General features: G+C 37.8%; 1 protein-coding gene across 1 annotated transcript; it reads left to right on the top strand.

Moving 5' to 3' along the window:
- The first annotated feature begins 579 nt into the window (after positions 1-579).
- On the top strand, positions 580-13,610 carry lman2la (lectin, mannose-binding 2-like a). The gene is made up of 9 exons (XM_048189850.1): positions 580-792; positions 3,773-3,891; positions 5,270-5,387; positions 5,558-5,640; positions 9,387-9,419; positions 9,534-9,695; positions 9,774-9,888; positions 9,964-10,083; positions 12,584-13,610. The coding sequence occupies exons 1-9, from the start codon at positions 672-674 to the stop codon at positions 12,724-12,726; spliced, it is 1,014 nt and encodes a 337-aa protein (XP_048045807.1). The 5' UTR covers positions 580-671; the 3' UTR covers positions 12,727-13,610.
- The last annotated feature ends 934 nt before the right edge of the window (positions 13,611-14,544 follow it).

Genomic DNA, 14,544 nt, shown 5'->3' with positions numbered 1-14,544 from the left:
GTATTTTAAAGTGTGTAGTTTGATCATGTGGAAAACATTTCATTTCCTCGTTCAGATGACTGTTTTAGATGGATAATGCATGTTATTCGTATTTAAACATGAGATTAATGTGGTTTAAATAAATGTTCGCTGTTAGTGTCCGTTTCTTCGTGACTTTTATCAGTGTAATTTTACGATAGTCCTTAAACCAGTTCTTACGTAATATATTCCGGAAGTGAGGCGACTCTACAACAACAATAATAATTATTAATAATAATAATAATTATTATTATTAGTATTAATAATAATACTACAAACACATTAGTGATGCCTTACTGAACTATAGATTAGGTTAAAACATTACTCTTAATTTTTTATTTTTCTAAAGTATGAGTTCTGCGCATAAAATAAAAAAAGAGCAAATTCATTGTACTAGATCGGTTATTAAATGTACAGAGTAACTATTTACTTTAAAAGTTACGTTGCTATTTTAGCAAATTATTATCATAAATCTTCGGTCCCGTTTGTTGACGTGTAGGAGGGCTGGTGTATGACTGACAGGCGAGAGAGCAAATCGGTAGGCGTCTTGTAACAGCTGCAGCCAATCAGGAGACAGCATGGACTGACAGTAGGAATCGATGGCTGCGAGCGTGAATTCACCGGACGCGTTTGAATATCGTTGAATTTAAACAATGATTTCTGGATCATCGCTGGTCATTTTATTTGCAGCTTTCTGCTTTGGTTTATGTGATGACGGTCATGAAATGGAAGAGTTTTTAAAGAGAGAGTATTCACTGTCAAAGCCTTACCAGGGTAAGAGATGAACGCATCAGTTGATTGTTCACGCGATCTCTGACTCTCATATAGTAATAATATTAATATTTCACATTTATGATCAGTCTGACACAGTTTGCAGGTGTTTACATGTCTTTACATGTCTTTAGCCGCTGTATGAGTTATTTCACGTGTTTTATTATGAAGGGCGTGATTTGCTTTGAAAATTGGGCGGTTTATCAGAGTTCTGATTCGTTTATTTTATTTGTTTACTTTTTGCTAAATGTTTTATAACACATATGCAAAGTTGTTTAATGCCCTTAAATAATCATTTTTGCACAGGCTACATAGATATATTATTTAAGCATCAGGAACCTTTTCAGTTTGACAATTTAAATTTCGCTTAACATGTTTTTCTGTTAAAATGCTCATTTTCTGCTCTTAATAGATATTGTTTTCATTTCATCAAGCTCTTAATGATTTATGTAATCAGTTTTTTTCTGAAATCACTCATCATTAGAACAGAACACATTTTACACAGAGAAAACTATAATTCATGAAGGTCCAGACTTTAAACTGTGTATTAATCTCATTAAAATGTTCATAGTTCTTGTAATTGTGGCATTTGTTAAAGCTGTAACTACAGGTAAGACCATTGATGGCTCCTCATGCTTACAGGCCAGTGTAAATTATGTAATTAAAACAATCTATAGTGCTTTCTATGAAGAATAGTAAAAAAAGTACACTTCTATAATGAACTTAAAACGCTCTATTTGCACGCACTAATTTTGTACTTAATATACTAAAAATTCTTCTTTAGTAGGCTACTTCTTGGGCCAGTTGTTCAAAAAGTTTAATCTGGATCAGAATGATCTGGATTTGGAAATCCCATGTTTTGCTATCCAGGATCAGGTAATCCATTTTACTTTTGTGCTGGTTTTTCAAAGAAAAATTGGATTGGATCACCGTGATCCAGATATACACTTTTCCAGATGACCAAATCTGGATTACCAGTGCTCTACGGAGCCCCTAAAGGGACATGGTGATAGAAAGAATATGGGTTTTGAATTAAATATAATATTTTTGTTGGATATTTACAGCTGTTTGGGGATTGTTTTATGGCACCAAAATCTCTTTTTTTTTAACTTTAGAGTAGGTTAACGAAAGGCTAAATATGTAGGCTAATGTCTACTTCTAATTTATTACTTTTAAGAGTTAAACTAATCAAGAGCAAAATAAAAAAATGTGTATCTATATTACATGATATAAATGTTGTATTTCTTGACCAGTTTTAAAGTTTTATCACATTTTTGTTCCTGAAATCCACCCTTCTGATGGGATCAGTATAATCCAGATTTTTTTGGATCAGAGGTGTCCCAATCTTACTAAAACGTTTTGAACAACACACACTGATGATTTTATCCAGATCAAAACCAAGATTGGATTTTGTGATCTTATTTGATTTCAGAATCCTTTTTTCCTTTTGAACAACACATTTTCAAGATTTTATCCAATTCGATCAGATCGCGTTTGAACAACTGGCCCCTTAAGATAATCTTAAAGGATTAGTTCACTTTCAAATAAAATTTTCCTGATAATTTACTCACCCCCATGTCATCCAAGATGTTCATGTATTTCTTCAGTCGAAAAGAAATGAAGGTTTTTGATGAAAACATTCCAGGATTTTTCTCCTTATAGTGGACTTCTATGGAGCCCAAATAGTTGAAGGTCAAAATTACAATTTCAGTGCAGCTTCAAAGAGCTTTAAACGATACCAGACGAGGAATAAGAGTCTTATCTAGAGAAACCATCACTCATTTTTTTAAAAAAATAAAAATTCTATTCGTTTTAACCATAAATGTTCACACTTACACTTACCAGTGTCTACACTGCTGGAATTATAATAGAGAAGAAGAAGAGAGCTAGTTCAAGATGAACATTTATGGTTAAAACAAATATATATATATTTTTTTTTAGAAAATGAGTGATGGTTTCTCTAGATAAGACTCTTCTTCCTCGTCTGGAATCGTTTAAAGCTCTTTGAAGCTGCACTGAAACTGTAATTTTGACCTTCAACCGTTTGGAGGTCACTGAAGTCCACTATAAGGAGAAAAATCCTGGAATGTTTTCCTCAAAAACCTTAATTTCTTTTCGACTGAAGAAAGGAAGACATGAACATCTTGGATGACATGGAGGAGAGTAAATTATCAGGAAATTTTAATTTGAAAGTGAACTAATCCTTTAAAAACATCTAAGTGTACTTAACTATGCTATTTTGAGACACCATGAATATGAACTAAATTGTGCTTTTAATATACTATCTCTGTATTAACAGTTACTATCATAAAAATACACTTAAAAATTGTACATGAGGCACATTTAATATCCAACATCAAATATTTTAGCAAAATGTATATTTTAGTCAGAATTATTGCGCTTGTATTGCGTCCTGTCTGTTTAGCGCGCAGCAGCGCTCGTTCACTGTGAAGTTTAGCAGCAAAATGGAAATTTACAGATGGAGAATAAACTTGTGAAAAGTAAGTTATGCACTGAGGAAAACACCATGTCTCAAATACATAAAATAGCACAAAATCTATGCTGTTTCCTATGGTGGATCGATTTGATCCATGATCGACCTCTAGGGCTGCTTAAGAAAAGCGTGCTCACGCAGTTATCTTGACTAGGTAAACCTGGATCAAATTAGCCCACGAACTTCAATTACCTTTTATGAAACCGCTTCAGCCCCAACTCATTTGTTAGGTTCATTCAAGTCAGGTTTTGGAGTTTATTCCAAAGCTGTTGTGGTGCCAAACCCCCTCATGGAAGAAGAAAGCAGTAGTGTTTACAGTGTGCGCTTATTAGGATCAATTAGGATCAAACGCAGGATTTTCAAAACCATGTGAAGATCATGGCGCCATTGCTGTAAACTTGCACAGTGTTCTTGAATGAATAATTTATTAGATTCACGACAGTTGTGTTTGCGGGTGTTGTGTGTATGATCATGTGTGTGTGTTTGCAGGTGTGGGCGTCTCAGGTTCGTCTCACTGGGAGCTGATGGGAGACGCTCTGGTCACCACGGATCATGTGCGTCTCACTCCAGACCAGCAGAGCAAACAGGGAGCCATATGGAGCCGAATAGTGAGTGCACTTCATGATTAATGATCCCTTACTAGTGCCTGTCGGTCTTAAAGGTGCAATATGTTAAATTTTCTGTCCGCTAGAGGTCGCTAGAGGCCTATTCAAAACAAAGGCGTAGCTTGATGATGGCAAGTTTGAGTGCGGAATCTTGGGACATGTGGTCTCCACCTCACAGCCGGTGGAAAAGAATCGGGATAGGACTCGGGAAGAAATCATGTTCATGGATGTGATTATTAACGTTACTGTAGCATGAAGCAGAGCAGGAGCGAGTGTTGTGGAGCTGAATGAGGAGCTGGAGCGATTGAGCAACACACGCCTCACGAGTAGCAGGACTTTTATTATGACACAGTCGCCGGCGCCGCTTCCGCTTTTCCGGTTATGAGTATGAGGTAACGCAGCTCTGTTTATCATATTAGATACATTTGAGTGTGTTGAAAATGATGTTATAACGTTACTCTGTGCGTTCGCTCGGCGGCTGCTGTGTGACACTGTTACACACTGCGGTAAGATAGATCGATTTTAGAATATTAAATCTGGATGGCTTGTGTTGATGATGGAGAAAATGCTGTATTACTGTTACTAATAATAAAGCTGCATCTGATTATGCTATGTTAGCTACTTGACAAAATAGTGTTTTTCTCTGAGGCATGGTAAAGCATGGTACTCGCAAAAAATCAAGAAAATTAGATGTAAACAATAAGACTAAACGTGTTGAGCTATATAACAACAATTAGTTTTCTGCCTATAAATATATCAAAACAGTTGTTCTCTTGTCTATTAAAACATGTAAATATGAAAGCGTCTTTGGTGTTTCCATGGTTTCTACAAAATAAACCGGAAACCGAGGGTAACGCGGGTATGACGCAAATTGACAGGCGGCGACTCACACGTCCCGGAGTCTTGGTTAAAATTGCAATTTTCTCACAATTTACAAATAGTTGCAAACATTTGGCATATTGTAAGTACTCAAGTGAACAAAATATATGACACTGGCCTAGTGGATTTTGGATATTTTACTGAAAAATTCTTACATATTGCACCTTTAAAGTGACATTGTACAATTTAACAACAATTTTTTAAAAGTTTCAAAAACATTTTTCATGAAAAGTTTTCTTTTTCCCAAATCCTGTGTTTTCCTTTTTAATTTTACTGAATTCCATTTAAATTGTTTAATTGACTTTTATTAATCAGATTTTTTCCCCAGAAATTCTGTTTTAATTTTTCTGGATTAAAGATAGTACAAAAACCTCTTAAACTAACCTTCAAATGTGTTTAGTTGATGGAAATGTGAATATTATATTTCAACAAAAAACAACCAGTGATGACTGTGACTGAACACCGTGTGTGTGTGCGTGTGTGTGTGTGTGTGTGTGTGAAGCCATGTCATCTGAGGGATTGGGAACTACAGGTTCATTTTAAGATTCACGGTCAAGGAAAGAAGAATCTGAACGGTGACGGTCTGGCCGTGTGGTACACGAAGGAGCGCATGCAGAAAGGTCAGATTTCTGCTGAATCTAGTTGAGTGAATCGAGTTACGTTTCTCCACTGCATTAGTAACTCATATTCAGAACCAAGCAGTCGTGTAACAAACAGGTCTTCATCACAAACAAACACTGCAAGACTGATCAGGGTTTATTTGGTCATGATCGTCTCTCACTGATTGCAGGTCCGGTGTTTGGAAACAGGGATTTCTTCACTGGACTCGGTGTGTTTGTGGACACGTATCCCAATGAGGAGAAACTTCTGGAGGTACAGGAATAAAAGTCTGTCTTATCAATGACGTTACAGTATATATCTGTGTGCAGTACTGAGAACAATCCTTCACAAACACATCTGTTGAAGGACGCTGATTTATATCATGTGCCAGGAGGAAATATCAGATAACATTTACAAGGATCCATTGTCATTGTTTGTAATAATACAGTGAGATTTATGTAGTCGACCGCACAGAGATTCGATCTCACCGTAATCAAAAAAACTGAAACTAAAGTCTAAATTGAGAGATGCTTGATGCCTTTTTTTAAAGGTGCTCCTGATTATGTTTCCACTTTTTTAACTTTAGTGTGTAATGTTGCTGTTTGAGCATAAACAACATCTGCAAAGTTACGACGCTCAAAGTTCAATGCAAAGGGATTTCTTTGTGATGGTGACATCACAAACCCTAAAATGTACATAAACCCCGCCCCCGAGAACACACAACAAAGGGGGCGGGGCCATGTTGGGCTGCTTTAGAGAAGAGGAAGAGTTGCTGTAGTAGAGTGTTGTTGACATGCCGTCATTTTACACCGGACTGCTTCACAAACAAGGGTCAATTCAACACAAAAGATGAACATGACGGCACATGCTAGTGGATGAGTTGAATCAACTCCACAGCAACTACATAAATTTATCCACTAACCATTCAGAAACGTCCTAAAAGTTGTAACTTCTTCCTGAGTCTCTCCATCAGTGTCGACTCCGGTTTGAACAATGTAAGGCTGAACACTTTCGTCATTTTGGCTGCGTGAGATTCTCCAGCTTTGTTGTTGTTGAGCTGTTAAAGCTCCGCCCTCTTCTGGAAAGGGGGCGGGGAGCAGCAGCTCATTTGCATTTAAAGGGACACACACAATAACGGCGTGTTTTTGCTCACACCCAAATAGGAGCAAATTTGACAAGCTATAATAAATGATCTGTGGGGTATTTTGAGCTGAAACTTCACAGACACATTCTGGGGACACCAGAGACTTATATTACATCTTGTGAAAGGGGGCATTATAGGTGCCCTTTAAAATAAAAGAGACAGATAAACACTGAGACAAAGAAGAAAGTCACACAGGTTTGGAACAACATGATCAAGTAATGCATGCGAGATCCCTTTAATAGATTTTATCATCGATAATTTTTGAAAACTTTACAGCATAAAACACCATCAGCAGACTGTAGTTTGCTGGTCTTTGTTCCTGCAGTTCTTCTATAGATTCAGATTGTTCTCAACATTCAAAACCGCTGCTTAATCTTGGCGTGAGACATCAGCCTGTCTTTCTTGTTAAAGACAAACCCAGACTCGCCCATCAGACTGACAAACAGAGAAGTGTGAATCATCATTCTACAGAACACATTTCCACTGCTCCAGAGTCCAGTGGCATTGTGCTTTTACACCACTCCATCCCACGCTTGGCATTGTACTTGGTAATGTGAGGCTGCTCGACATGGAAACCCACTCCATGAAGCTCCCGCTGCACAGTTTTTGTGCTAATATTAAAGCAGGTGGAAGTTTGGAGCTCTTCAGCTGTTGAATCAGCAGAGTGGTGACCGTTATGCACCATGCGCCTCAGTACTCAGTTCTCTCTATGACTTTACATGGTCTTCCGCTTCATGACTGAGTTGCCGCTGTTCCTAAACTCTTCCACTTTCCAATAATACCACTTAAAGTTGACCTTAGTATATCTAGCGGGATGACATTTATTGAGAAGGTGCCGTTATATCACAGTACCACGCTTGAATTCACTGAGCTCTTTACGGCGCTTGATTTTATTCACATGTGGCAATGGGTCTGATTGAAACACCCGAATTCAATAATTCAAGGGTTAGTCACCCCAAAATGAAAATTCTGTCATTAATTACTCACCCTCATGTCGTTCCAAACTCATTAGACTTTCATTCATCTTCAGAACACAACTGAAGGTCTATTTGATGAAATCTGTGAGATTTCTGTCCCTCCATTGACTGCCTTCACAACTACCACTTTGGCGCTTCAAAAAGATCATAAAGATACCGGAAAACTAATGCATATGAATTGAGCAGTTTAATCCAAATTTTCGGAAGAGACTCGATCGCTTTATATGATGAACAGATTTAGTGAAAGGCTTCACGCACATGTAAACATTGATTTAGAGAACATAAACAGAAGCTCAACCGAACTTGAATGACACTCAAGAACAAACCTCTTGCAGAAGCTCAAACGTTCTGTGTAACCAATGAAGTTTTTATGTGTTACGCAGCATGTTTGAGCTTGAGGTTTGTTCTTGTGCATTATTCAGGTTGGGTTGATCTTCTGCTTATGTTCTCTAAAGATTCATTTGAATGCTTTTGAGTTCTCTCAGAAAAGTTTTGCGTAGCATTCATCCGAGAAACTTTGTGTTCGCTCACAAAGAGCTTTTGACTGGTTCATCTCTTATGATTGTGCCAATGTAGTTTACAAACTGTGAATAAAAACACTTTGAATCGCATATAATATTTTTGTTTGATATTTACAGCTGTTTGGTACGGAAGAGGATTAGAGCCAAGCAATAATAAAAAAATAAAACCATCTCGAGATTAAAGTTGTTAAATTTCGAGAAAAATATCGAGATAAAATGTTGAGAATAAAGTAATTAAATTCCGAGAAAAAAGTCGTTAAATTACGAGAACAAATTCGTTAAATTATGAGAAAAATGCCGTTAAATTTCAAGAAAAAAGTCGAGATAAAATGTTGAGAATAAAATCATTAAATTATGAGAAAAAAGTCGCTAAATTACGAGAACAAATTTGTTAAATTACGACTTTTTTCTTGTAATTTAATGAGATTATTCTCGTAATTTAATGAGTTTATTCTCAACATTTTATCTCGACTTTTTCTCGAAATTTAACGACATTTTTCTCATAATTTAACGAATTTGTTCTCGTAATTTAACGACTTTTTTCTCGTAATTTAATGAGTTTATTCTCAACATTTTATCTCGACTTTTTTCTCGAAATTTAACGACATTTTTCTCATAATTTAACAAATTTGTTCTCGTAATTTAACGACTTTTTTCTCAACATTTTATCGACTTTTTTCTCGAAATTTAACGACATTTTTCTCATAATTTAACGAATTTGTTCTCGTAATTTAACGACTTTATTCTCAACATTTTATCTCGACTTTTTCTCGAAATTTAACGAGTTTTTTCTCGTAATTTAACGACTTTATTCTCAACATTTTATCTCAATTTTTTTCTCGAAATTTAACAAGTTTTCTCTCGTAATTTAACGGGTTTATTCTCAACATTTTTTCTCAACTTTTTTTCTCGAAATTTAACGAGTTTTTTCTCGTAATTTAACGACTTTATTCTCAACATTTTATCTCGACTTTTTTCTCGAAATTTAACGTGTTTTTTCTCGTAATTTAACGAGTTTATTCTCAACATTTTATCTCGACTTTTTTCTCAAAATTTAACAACTTTAATCTCAAGATGGTTTTATTTTTTTATTATTGCTTGGCCCTAATCCTCTTCCGTAGTTTGGGGATTATTTTATGGCACCAAAATCTCTTTTTTACTTTACAGTAGGTTACCAAAAGGCTAAATATGCAGCCTAATGTCTACTTATAATTTATTACTTTAACAGTTAAACTAATCAAGAGCAAAATAAAAAAATGTGCATGTATGTACATTACATTAACTAACCCTTTAAGAGGTGTGTTTTGATGCATTTGTGCACATAGTGTATGTTTTCACAAGTGAATGCTCACAGTGTTTGTGTTTGTCTGGTTTTAGGCTCAGAGGAAGCGATACACGCCACGCACGCAGGTAACCAACCGTTCGCTAGTCAAGCACATCGCTGGGCCAGTGATGACTGGTTGTGGATCATGTGTTGTTTCTGTACAGCGTCTGGTGACTGTCGTCTCTTGTCGTTGTTGCTAGCGGATCTTCCCGTACGTGTTGGCCATGGTGGGTAACGGCACCATCAGCTACGATCACGATCGGGACGGGCGACCCACAGAACTGGGCGGCTGCAACGCCATGGTGCGCAACCTGAAACACGACAGCTTCATCTTCATCAGATACGTGCGCCGCAGGCTCACGGTGAGACTCAGACTCTCCTTCGTGATGAATGTGTCACAATCACACACACACAGAAAGAGTTGACCTGTCTGTGTGCAGATCATGCTGGATATCGATGGGCAGCACGAGTGGAGAGACTGTCTGGACGTTCCTGGCGTTCGTCTGCCGCAGGGCTTCTACTTCGGCGCGTCAGCCGTCACTGGAGATCTGTCAGGTGAGACGCTCGTGTGCAAGAGCTTCACCGTCACACGGAGCTTGTGCTGAGATTCTCTCTGTGTGTGTGTTTCAGATAACCATGACCTGATCTCCATGAAGCTCTACCAGCTGACCGTCCTGCGCAGCAAACAGGAGGACGAGGAGCAGGAGGAGGTCCTGGTTCCCAGTGTGGACAACATGGACTTGCTGAGACGTGAGTACGAGCTGATGATCAGCTGACATGTGACGACATGTGTAGGGCTGGACATTGGGACACGTCACCATTCCATTCGATTGACAAGCTTGTGATTGGATTCAGTTCCGATCTCAGTTTGATTAGATATCGATTCATTTTGATTTATATCAACAGTACCAAGTATCAAGTCAGTTTTTCTCAAAAGCCGTGTTTCCACCGCAGGAACTTTCTCCAGGAGCTAGGAAATTTGGTACTCGGTGTGTTTCGACAGCAGCTAAATGAAGTTCCGGGTAAAAATTTCCCCCCCAGAAAGTCGCTGCTCATGAGGTGGTACTTTTTCAAAGTTCAGGAACTTTCAGGGGTGGGACTTACTGATTGGTTGACTCCACCAGTGTTTTATTTCAACCACCATTTTTAAAAGTCTGTAGCGGTGTGTGCAGTGAGAGTTGTTTGCTATTCAAATCAACAATGGAGTTTAAAAAATCCGACCGATAGACCGACGATGAGGTTCAGGCTTTATTAAAGGTGCCATTGAATTGAAAATTGAATTTACCTCGGCATAGTTAAATAACAAGAGTTCAGTAAATGTTAAATGTGGTTAAAGTTACCATCGTTTATTACTGTATTCACGAAGACAAGACTGTCATTATTTTCATTTTTTAAACACTTGCAGTCTGTATAATTCATAAACACAACTTCATTCTTTATAAATCTCTCCAACAGTGTGTAATGTTAGCTTTAGCCTGTTAGCCACAGAGCATAGCCTCAAACTCATTCAGAATCAATGTAAACATCAAAATAAACACTGTACTTACGCGATTAGACATGCTGCATGATGAACACTTTGTAAAGATCCATTTTGAGGGTTATATTAGCTGTGTGAACTTTGTTTATGCTGTTTAAGGCAAGCGCGAGCTCCGGGGGCGGAGAGCGTGAGGAATTAAAGGGGCCGCAGCCTGAATCGGTGCATTTATAATGATGCCCCAAAATAGGCAGTTAAAAAAATTAATAAAAAAAAATCTATGGGGTATTTTGAGCTGAAACTTCACAGACACATTCAGGGGACACCTTAGACTTATATTTCATCTTGTAAAAAAAACGTTCGATGGCACCTTTAAGCTTATATGCAGAGGATGAAATCCAGCAGGAACTGGAAAGTCATGCACAGTCCTACATCACCGGACTCAATCTTCATGGTACTTTAGACCACGATGGAAACGCAGACATCAACAGGTCTGGGGAAAAAGTTCCTGGGACAAATTGTTCCAGGTAATTTCGGTGGAAACAAGGATAAAGTAAAAAATCCCTCTGAACTAAAGCTGAAAGGTAAATGTGACGTTACGTGTTGCATATTGTTCTCAAGCTGTTTTAGGCTACGTTCACACTGCGAGTCTTAATGCTCAATTCCGATTTTTGTTCAGATCAGATTTTTTTGTTTAGCTGTTCACATTGATGTTTTAAATGTGGCCAATATCGGATTTCCAGTGTGAACACATCATGGCTCTGAACTGACCTGCATGCGCAAAAGAAGGATGCAAACGGGGTTGCCAGGTTTTTAACTACAAAATCCACTCTATTGCTTCTCAAAACTAGTCCAAAACAGCCCAATCATGTGCCTTGGGGTATCCCTGTAAAAATCGCGCTCCTTGGGTTATATATTGTGTTCGCTTCAACCCACTGAGTTGCAAAACAACCCGTGGCAACAGTGAAAAAGTAACTAAATTATGTGGGAAAATCACAGACTTGGCAACACACACAGCACGCCGTCATACACAAGTTAACATGGAGTGCATTAAAGGGATAGTTCGCCCAAAAATGAAAATGTGATGTTTATCTGCTTACCCCCAGCGCATCCAAGATGTAGGTGACTTTGTTTCTTCAGTAGAACACAAATGATGATTTTTAACTCCAACAGTTGCCGTCTGTCAGTCGTATTACGTGGGTCAATGGAAACTTCTTTTATAAGAGTAAATAAAACATGCACAGACAAATCCAAATTAAACCCTGCGGCTCGTGAAAACACACATATGGAAGTGGCACAAATCAGAATTGAAAAGATCAGATTCCATGTGGTTTGTGCCATTCACACTGTAATGGGGAAAACGGATACGAGTCACACGTGAGCAAAAAAATCTGATTTGGGCCACATTTACCTGCAGTGTGAATGGAGCTTTATTGACGTCTTTAACACTGATTAATTGATTACATGAGACATGATTCATTTCAGTAAGTTGTTCTGTATCTTTCAACATTCCTTCTGATGTTCATTCACGTTTATTTGGTGCTGTAACTAGCAGTAAAGAGGAAGAGATGACCGGTTCACGAGGCACAAAAACATTTATTGACTGTTGTGATATAATTTCAGTTTCAAAGGATAAATATTATTGTGATTAATGGATGGCAGGAGCTAAAGTTTTGTTCACGCATCAACTGAAAACAGCACAGACTAAAAGATCTTGAGATTTAAGAAGTAATATTGGTTCATCAAAATGAGATCTCGTGTGTGTGTGTCTCTCAGCGTACACGGACGTGGAGGGCATGAGCAGCATCAGCATCTTCTTCTGCGTCCTCTTCTCCATGCTGGGTGTGTTTCTGCTGGCGGTGGTCGGACTCGTGATGTACGGACACTGGAGCGAGAGCCGCCGCAAACGCTTCTACTGACACACTTCCTGTCTGAACGAGAATAACGTGAAGCGCTGGAGCAGCGAGCGTGTGGACGGGACGCTTTGAACTCTCGATCTGTCATCCGGATTCAGCTCAGCAGCTGATGATGATGAAGACCGTACAGCGTCAGGTGTGACTGACATCACGAGTCTCAGATGTCAATGTCTTTCTCAACCACCTCTCCTTCTGTATTGCTGCACAGCAGCTGCCTTCATTCTCTCAACCAGTGCTGTATTTATATGTTTTATATTATTAATTTATTTATTGTACAGAATGTCTAACATCTTGTCATCTGTCTAGATTCAAATGGGAAATCTGAAGAGCCCATGGAATCAGAATTAAAGTTTTGTTGTCCATCTTATCCAGTGTTATCTGTACGCCACTGCTGAAACACGTTGAATCACAAAGATCTCGTGCTGTTATAGACTCGTTCAAAGACGTGACTAACTACTATACTGCAATAGTACAGTGCAGAATTGCAGAAACTAACCAGCTCGTCTAAGAGTTTCATTTTTAACCCACTTAATTTAGATAATTTTTCAGAAAACAAGACTTATTCATATCTTCAGTCATTTTACCTCTCCAGTATCTTGATTTAAGAATGTTTAGATATTTGTACTGGAAAACAAGACACAAACACTGAGGAAGAGCATCATTTTTTGCAGTGTGCCGATCACTCTGATTGTGTTTTCTGACGTATAGCGTTTACATCTGTCAGATCAGACTTGCATGTTTATATTCAGTGCTGGGTAGTGACTGATTACATGTAATCTGGATCACATAGTCAGATTCCAAAAATTAAGTACTCGTAGTTAGACTACAGTTACTTTTCTCTTGGTTGCATGTTATTCTCACAATGGCAGTAAATTACTCATAATTCATTGCTTCTGTTTCTTTATTTTCAGTTTTCCTTTCTAAAAAAAAGTCTACTGCTTATATACATTCAGAAGGTCTTCCAGGTTTGTGGAATTGCACACACAGAAGCCACTTATAGAAATCATTTCACTAAGCGTTTTCTCATTATTGCATATCTAATGAGCTTCTGACAAACATCACTCAGTGAGTCATTTAACCATGTTTTACTGTCTCTGAAAGGCTTTTGTCTTGCAAACACATTAAAATGTACAAATTCACATCATTTCATATTTCCATGCAATGCAAAGTTGGGATTCCCCAACTTTTTTGGCAGCTGATCCACTTTGCCCTTATTTATTTACTTGAAGTAAGCCCTTAGATTTTAAGCCACTACAGGTAAAAACTAGAAGAGTAACAATGTACCATAAACACACTGTACTACAAACCAGTGTTTATAATTATGATCAATTAAAAGACAAAAATGCATACATTTTTATTCTGCTAAAATAACTGAAAGTGGATGAAACTGAGAGCCTCGCACATTCAAGGTAAAAACAGACCATTTCTGAGCTCTTAAATTGATTTCTGGGGCATTTTTTGGCCTTTATAAGCATTTTCCCCAAATCTTACTAAATGCATCAATTCTTAGATTAATAAATTAAATCAGAAATATAGCTGCAAGCAACAATTAAGGGGCCAAGCACAACAGAAGCAAACAAGGACGCTAGCAGCAGACCAACAATGTCATAATGGATGATAGCAATTGAGACAAAGACACTGCATGTCAATTTTGAAGTCAATCAGACCAACAGTACAGTAGTTAGAGTTAATTTCATGTTTTGTTCAATTATAGCACCACCAAGTGGTGCAAAATTTTTTTGTGTGTCCTCAGGGTCATATTTGGTGAAAATATCTCATTCCGTTTAGGTGTTAAGAGACATTTATATGAATGAACATAAA

The sequence above is a fragment of the Megalobrama amblycephala genome, linkage group LG4, assembly GCF_018812025.1.
Source record: "Megalobrama amblycephala isolate DHTTF-2021 linkage group LG4, ASM1881202v1, whole genome shotgun sequence".
In the NCBI taxonomy this organism is placed as follows: Eukaryota; Metazoa; Chordata; class Actinopteri; order Cypriniformes; family Xenocyprididae; genus Megalobrama; species Megalobrama amblycephala.
Note: the sequence above shows the minus strand (reverse complement) of the source record. Positions and strands in the feature narration are given on the sequence as shown.

Bases quoted from the DNA above. Each gene is read 5' to 3' on its own strand.
- lman2la (XM_048189850.1), top strand. From the start codon at position 672: ATGATTTCTGGATCATCGCTGGTCATTTTATTTGCAGCTTTCTGCTTT. The intron at 5,641-9,386 runs GTACAGGAATAA...GTCTGGTTTTAG, and splicing joins ATGAGGAGAAACTTCTGGAG to GCTCAGAGGAAGCGATACAC. The intron at 9,889-9,963 runs GTGAGACGCTCG...TGTGTGTTTCAG, and splicing joins CGTCACTGGAGATCTGTCAG to ATAACCATGACCTGATCTCC.